The 7,672-nt window shown below is 39.2% G+C and overlaps 1 protein-coding gene across 1 annotated transcript; it reads left to right on the top strand.

Annotated features, from left to right (window-relative positions):
- The first annotated feature begins 5,503 nt into the window (after positions 1-5,503).
- On the top strand, positions 5,504-7,340 carry ndufa2 (NADH:ubiquinone oxidoreductase subunit A2). Its single transcript, XM_070917841.1, has 3 exons — positions 5,504-5,621; positions 6,595-6,701; positions 7,148-7,340. The coding sequence occupies exons 1-3, from the start codon at positions 5,518-5,520 to the stop codon at positions 7,237-7,239; spliced, it is 303 nt and encodes a 100-aa protein (XP_070773942.1). The 5' UTR covers positions 5,504-5,517; the 3' UTR covers positions 7,240-7,340.
- Positions 7,341-7,672: the final 332 nt, after the last annotated feature.

Below are 7,672 nucleotides of genomic sequence, written 5' to 3' on the forward strand. Positions count from 1 at the left end.
AACTGAAATGTAAAGATGACAATTCCCTGTTTTAGTCCAGTAAAAAATGTTTTATACTATTATTCCTTTAAAAACAAACCCATATACCTATAAACTATATTACATCCTATCTAATTCCTTAACTTTATTCAGTTCAACCCTAAAGTATCTGCTGTTTCTCAGAATATTTGTTTTTAACAATTTACTGTCAAACAGTCAAACATCTTTGACCTGCTGAGTTTTCAGTTTAGTGTTTAAATCTGTTTCTGGATCAGTTTGATCTCTATGGAATTGTATTTTTCAGACTCTGAATCAGACTTATTGTTTTTTGTTAAATTCTCTGTCTGTGTATCATGAAGAGCAGCTGCTCGTCTGTTTAACATCAAACTGAATTCAGATCAGATGAGTCACAGCAGCTTCATGCAGTTTGAGTGGGATCAGTGGAAACAACTGACTGGTTTAAACGTCACGTTTTCAGTTGTGAATGTTTATTTTGTTCTTCCATCACAGCCAGATGAGAAACCAAACCAACACAAACGTGTTAAACTGCAGGTTTGTTTCTGCTCTTTAAATCACATGAAATATCATCTTTGATGCATCTTTATTCTTTTTAACGCTGTGAAATAACAAGCACAAACAACAACTTTATTTTCCAACTTTATTTTCGTCAAACAAAGGATAAAAAGAGAAAAGAAAGAGGTAGATAAATATTTGAAGATTTGTTGTTCATTGTAGATAGTTAGGGTCCTGGTGGCTTTCTTTGTTTATTATTAATACATAATAAAATAAAATAATATGAGTACAAAGATAACCTGTTTATTAAGGAGGGTGATTTGGTTTTAAGGTGACTGCTTTAATTCTTTATGATCAATAAATTAAACCTCTTTGTCCTCCACAATAATACCATATTAAATATATTAGGGCTGCAATGAATTAGTGTTTTCATTATTAATTGATCTTGATCATTAATTTACTGTTTAGTTTCTAAAATGTCATAATAGAGTGAAAAATGTCCATCTCAGAGTCCAATGTGACGTCTTCATTCAAGAGATTCAGTTTATGATGATAGAAAACAGAGAAAACAGGCCTGATCAAATCTGAGACACGCTGAAACTAACTATAACTATATGATTAATCAATTATCAATATACTTTTCTGTTGATGGCTAATGGTTGTAGAATATTTTGATATAAAATCAGTGCTGGATGAAGTTCTTCCATCCTGTACTGAAGTAAAAGTAGCAGTACAGGAGTAAAAATACTCCTTTTAAAATCCTGCATTAAAAATTTTACTTCAGTAAAAGTGTATAAGTATCAGCAGCATGAACCAAGTATCAAAAGTAAAATTCAATTCAATTCAATTCAATTTTATTTATATAGCGCCAAATCACAACAAAGTCATCTCATGACACTTTACAAAATAGAGCAGGTCTAGACCGACTCTTTATAATGTTATTACAGAGACCCAACAGTTCCCACCATGAGCAAGCACTTTGGCGACAGTGGCAAGGAAAAACTTCCTTTTAAGAGGCAGAAACCTCGAGCAGAACCAGACTCTAGGTGGGCGGTCATCTGCTTTGACCGGTTGGGTTTTAGGGAGAGAGAGAGAGAGAGACAGACAGACAGACAGACAGACAGACAAACAGACAGATAGGTAGGCAAAGATGTATGGCAGCACTAACAGTAGAAATAGCTGTAATATTAGCTGAGATTAATAATAGGAGCTTTAATAGTGACAGAACTACGACTAAACATAATAACTGTAGTGATGAGAGTCAGGCAGGCCCATGGCGGCAGCAGCACCCAGGCGTACCAGGACCACGATCCCCAGCGACCTACGAGTCGACAAAGCACAAAGAAACTCCGGGGAAGAAATAAAGTTAGTAACATGCATTGGACTGTGATGAATGTGCAAAGATGAAGAGGGAGAGGAGGAAAGCTCAGTGCATCATGGGAAGTCCCCCAGCAGTGTAGGCCTATAGCAGCATAACTAGGGGGCTGATCCAGGCAGGCCTGAGCCAGCCCTTAACTATAAGCGTTATCAAAAAGCAAAGTTTTAAGCCTACTCTTAAAAGTAGAGAGTGTGTCTGCCTCCTGGACCCAAACTGGGAGCCGATTCCACAGGAGAGGAGCTTGATAGCTGAAGGCTCTGGCTCCTGTTCTGTTTTTGGAGACTCTAGGAACCACAAGCAGCCCTGCATTCTGGGAGCGGAGTGCTCTAGTGGGGTAATAGGGTACTATGAGCTCTTTAAGATATGATGGTGCCTGACCAGTAAGAGCTTTGTAGGTGAGGAGAAGGATTTTAAACTCTATTCTAGATTTTACAGGGAGCCAGTGCAGAGAAGCTAATACAGGAGAAATATGATCTCTTTTCCTGGTTCCTGTCAGTACACGTGCTGCAGCATTCTGGATCAGCTGGAGAGTCCTCAGGGACTTATTGGGACAGCCTGATAATAAGGAATTGCAATAATCCAGCCTAGACGTGACAAATGCATGGACTAATTTTTCTGCATCTGTTTGAGACAGGATCTTCCTGATTTTTGCAATATTACGGAGGTGAAAAAAGGCAGTCCGTGAAGTTTGTTTTACGTGGGAGTTAAAGGACATGTCCTGATCAAAGACAACTCCGAGATTCCTCACGGTGGCGCTGGAGGCCAGGGCAATGCCATCTAGGGTAACAATATCCTTAGATACTGTATTTCTGAGGTGTTCAGGGCCAAGAACAATAACTTCTGTCTTGTCTGAGTTCAACATCAGATAATTACAGGTCATCCAGGTCTTTATGTCCTTAAGGCATGCTTGGAGGTTGGCTAACTGATGAGGTTCTTCTGGCTTGATCGATAAATATAGCTGGGTATCATCTGCATAGCAATGAAAATGTATGGAGTGTTTTCTAATAATATCCCCTAAAGGAAGCATATATAAGGTGAATAGTATTGGTCCAAGCACAGAACCTTGTGGAACTCCATGACTGACTTTGGCGTACATGGAGGATTCATCGTTAACATGTAAAAATTGAGATCGATCTGATAAATACGACTTAAACCAGCTTAGTGCGGTTCCTTTGATGCCAATTAAATGTTCCAGTCTCTGTAATAGGATATGATGGTCAATGGTGTCGAATGCAGCACTAAGATCTAACAAAACAAGTATAGAGACAAGTCCTTTGTCTGATGCAGTGAGAAGGTCATTTGTAACTTTCACCAGTGCCGTCTCTGTGCTATGATGAGCTCTGAAACCTGACTGAAAGTCCTCAAGCAACTTATTGTCATGTAGAAAGTCACACAGCTGGTTGGCGACTGCTTTCTCAAGGATCTTGGAGAGAAAGGGGAGGTTAGATATAGGTCTATAGTTGGCTAAAACCTCTGGATCAAGTGTGGTCTTTTTAAGAAGAGGTTTAATTACAGCAACTTTAAAGGACTGTGGTACGTAGCCTGTTAATAAAGACAGATTGATCATGTCTAGTAAAGAAGTGCTGACTAAAGGTAAAACCTCTTTGAGCAGCCAGGTTGTGATGGGGTCTAAGAGACAAGTTGATGGCTTAGATGAAGAGATAGTTTTAGTAATTTGGTGAAGGTCAATGGGAGAAAAGCAATCTAAATATACATCAGGTTTTACAGCTATTTCTGAGAGTCCTGTGTTTGAAGGTAAGATACCACCTGAAGACAGGAGGTGATCAATTCTGTCTCTAATAGTTAGAATTTTATCATTAAAGAAGCTCATGAAGTCATTACTGCTGAGGCTTATAGGAATACATGGCTCAATAGAGCTGTGACTCTCTGTCAGCCTGGCTACAGTGCTGAAGAGAAACCTGGGGTTGTTCTTGTTCTCTTCTATTAATGTTGAGTAATAGGCTGCTCTGGCTTTACAGAGGGCCTTCCTATAAGTTCTAAGACTATCTTGCCAAATTAAACGTGATTCCTCTAGTTTGGTGGAGCGCCATTTCCTTTCAAGTTTCTGCACTGTTTGCTTTAATTTGCGGGTTTGGGTGTTATACCATGGAGCTGACTTTCTTTGTTTTATTATCTTCTTTTTAAGAGGGGCAATAGAGTCAAGTGTCAATCGCATTGAGCCTACAGCACTGTCAACAACATTGTCTATTTGAGAGGGACGAAGGTTAGCATAGGAGTCCTCAGTTGTATTGAGACATGGCATTGAATTTAATGCCGATGGAATCACTTCCTTAAATTTAGCTACAGCACTATCAGATAGATATCTGGTGTAGACTTTTTTGCCTAATGGCGTGTAGTCCAGTAATAGGAATTCAAAAGTTATTAAATAATGGTCCGATAACAAAGGATTCTGTGGAAAGACAGTTAGATGTTCAATTTCAAGTCCATATGTCAGAACCAGGTGGAGGGTGTGATTAAAACAGTGAGTGGGTTTCTGTACCCTCTGACAGAAGCCGATCGAATCCAATAAAGAGATAAATGCAGTACCAAGGCTATCCTTATCAACGTCCACATGAATATTAAAATCCCCTACGATAATGACTTTGTCTGTTTTAAGGACTAAACCTGATAAAAACTCTGAGAATTCAGATAAGAATTCAGAGTATGGACCTGGAGCGCGATAGACTATAACGAATAAGACTGGCTTCAGTGTTTTCCAGGTTGGGAGTGAGAGACTCAGAACGAGGCTTTCAAATGAGTTATAATCCAGTTTAGGTCTAGAGTTCATCAACAGGCTTGAGTCAAAGATGACTGCAACTCCACCTCCTCGGCCGGTGCCTCGAGGGATGTGAGTATTAGTATGACTGGGCGGAGTGGATTCATTCAGGCTGACATACTCTTCATGACACAGCCAGGTTTCTGTCAGACACAGTAGATCAATATGATTCTCTGATATTAGCTCGTTTACTAATACAGCTTTAGATGACAGAGATCTGATATTTAACGGAGTCCGACATAGTTTTTGCAAACGTACACACCGACTCCACGTTAATTTTAGTGACCTCCGATTGGCGTAACCGGGAGTCATTACCGCCGACGTGAATAACAATCTTACTGTATTTACGCTTATCCTTAGCCAGCAGTTTTAAATTTGATTCAATGTCGCCCGCATAAAGTACTCATTATGCAGAATGGCTCCTTTCAGAGGTTTATATTAGCTTTATATCTCTATTAGTTTATTAGTCTATTATTGATGTATTAATAAGTTAGCAGCATTTTAATGTTGTAGATGGAGTCATTTTTTAAGTACTTCATGCCGTTTTCATCTATAACAATGCATCACATTTCATAAGATGAGATGTTTTATAGGAATTGTTTTAATTTGTAAATTAACTCCAGCTGTTAAATAAATGTAGTGACGTAAAATGTACAATATTTCCCCCAAGTACCTCACATTTGTACTGTTCTTGAGTAAATGTAGTTACTTACTTTTCACCACTGCATGAACTGTAAACGGGAGGTTTCTGTATATAAAGGGTACCTGTGAGGACAAACTCCGGGCCCAACAACCTTAACTCTGCCTGGCAGTATAAACTCCGGGCCGATGTACCCTCTAGCCCGTCCTTCACAGACAGCAGCGAGCTAAGATGGCGGCCGCCGCAGTGAGGAGTATCGGCTCCAGTTTGGGTAAAAACCTCCGAGAGATCCGCGTCCACCTCTGCCAGAGCTCCGCGGCCAGCAAGGGGGCCAGGTGAGCTCCGAGCCGGCCTGCTGAGACGGGAACAGTCAATACATTATATACCGAAATATTAATAAAATGTTAGTTCTGCTGCCTGTTAGCTTAGCATCATAGAGAATGACCTGAGCACTGCTAAGAGCAAACATCTAGCTGCTGCTAACAAGAATGACCTGAGAGCAGCTAGCATGAAACCGTCAACACAGAGCAGGCTGTGTCAATGTACAGTTTAATTTCATTAATAATAAAACTTATATGTATTTATTAACTGTATTACTGATGGATTCAGTTATTATCACAATGTTATTAAAATATCCTGGCCCTTTGTTACTTTGTGCTTGAAAAAAACATAAAACTAATTCAGTCTTATTAAAAATTTTAAGATGTCATCACAGGTATAGGACAGGTGTTGGGTGCATCTCAAGTCTCTTAGTAGTGCTGCAGGAATGAGTCCTAAAACCTGGATATTAGTTTTCATTTTTACACTTCCTGCTCCCTCTGAGCCCCGGACAGCCTCAACAACTGGATGTAACATAACACATGAGGTCTGATAGATATAGATCATCCAATATGTTACACATGCTGCTGTTCGTGAGATTTATGGCAGAACAGGTTGTAGATTAAATAAACTTTATTGAAACATGTTTAGGGTCCCCATCTTCTTGCATTAAATATCGTTTCTCTTTGGAGTCCTTCATGTAGTCACATCTGAATTACAGATTCACTGCAAAGAAGAAAATAAGGGGCACGTAACACTTTTAGTGTTTCTCTGCTGTCTCGTTCTGATGTGTCAGATGAAGGGGGGAGTATTTAAACTGAAAGTCTTCCGAGGAGACTGCTCTCGTGTATCCTCACTATCGCTCCTCCTCGGGCATGTAAGATGTACCTGTTGTCTCTCAGTGTGGCCCCGCCTCCTCCTCTAATGACCTCAGAGGTCAACAGGAAGCAGATGATGTCAGTGCTGACTGTGTCTCTCTGTGTTTTATAGAGACTTTGTGGAGCAGCATTATGTGAGTCTGAAGAAGTCCAACCCAAACTTCCCGATCCTGATCAGAGAATGTTCTGGAGTCCAGGCCCGAGTCTGGGCCAGATACGGTGAGTCTACACAGTACAGATCACTTAAAGGTGTACTTCACTGCTTTAGCATCGTTATGTTTAAGTCAACAAACGAGCTAACGAACAGTGTGGACGTGTAAACAGACGGAAACCTGAAACTGTCATTTTTAATGTTTTCAGTGATGACACTAAAACTACTTTCATTGCTTTAATTTTAGACATTTGAAGACATTTTAAAACATGCAGTTTTCATTGTTACGTCACAGAATAAATTTAGCATTTTTAGTTCAATATTATGTTTTATTAAATTACAGCAACATAAATTTGAATGATTTTAAGCGAGTTGTTAGAAACAAACAAAATCAAAGTTTTATGTTCTGGTTTGTTTATTCAGTTTGTGATCATTTTCCTTTTGAGGGTGTAGATTATTATCAGTAAATATCTGTATTATGATGATGATAATAATGTTTGTGTTTTGTGTTCAGATTTCGGTAAAGAGAGCAGCGTCTCAGTGGACAGCATGTCAGCTGATCAGGTGGCCAAAGCTCTAGAGACTCTGGTTCAGTCCAAACCTTGACTCCCCTGTCTCTGCTGGAAGTGGTTCAGTCCAAACCTGCTTCATTCATTCAGTTTGTATGTAAATGTGTTGATATGAATAAACCTCTATTATTAATGTCACTCTGTTTCCTGCTGGTTTATTCTGTTTACTATATTTTCTCTGGATTATTAATGCGGTTTTACTGGGATTGAAGGAGGTTTTATTGGGTTTGAAGAGGTTTAACTGGGCCTTGAGGGAGTTTCACAGGATGTCAGTGATTCTGAAAAAGCTGCATTACTGTTTTTTGGAAGTTTCTTGTTTTTAGTGAACTTTGTAATGCGTGAGTGAAGGTCACTGTGTCTGTGTTTATAATAAATCTACCTTAAATACATTTACCAGAACAACAAACCTTTACTGTGAGAAGATCACATTCACTCTCCTTTGATTATATTTATTCTTTTTAGCTTCACAG

The sequence above is a fragment of the Enoplosus armatus genome, chromosome 13 (genome assembly GCF_043641665.1).
Source record: "Enoplosus armatus isolate fEnoArm2 chromosome 13, fEnoArm2.hap1, whole genome shotgun sequence".
Classification (NCBI taxonomy): domain Eukaryota; kingdom Metazoa; phylum Chordata; class Actinopteri; order Centrarchiformes; family Enoplosidae; genus Enoplosus; species Enoplosus armatus.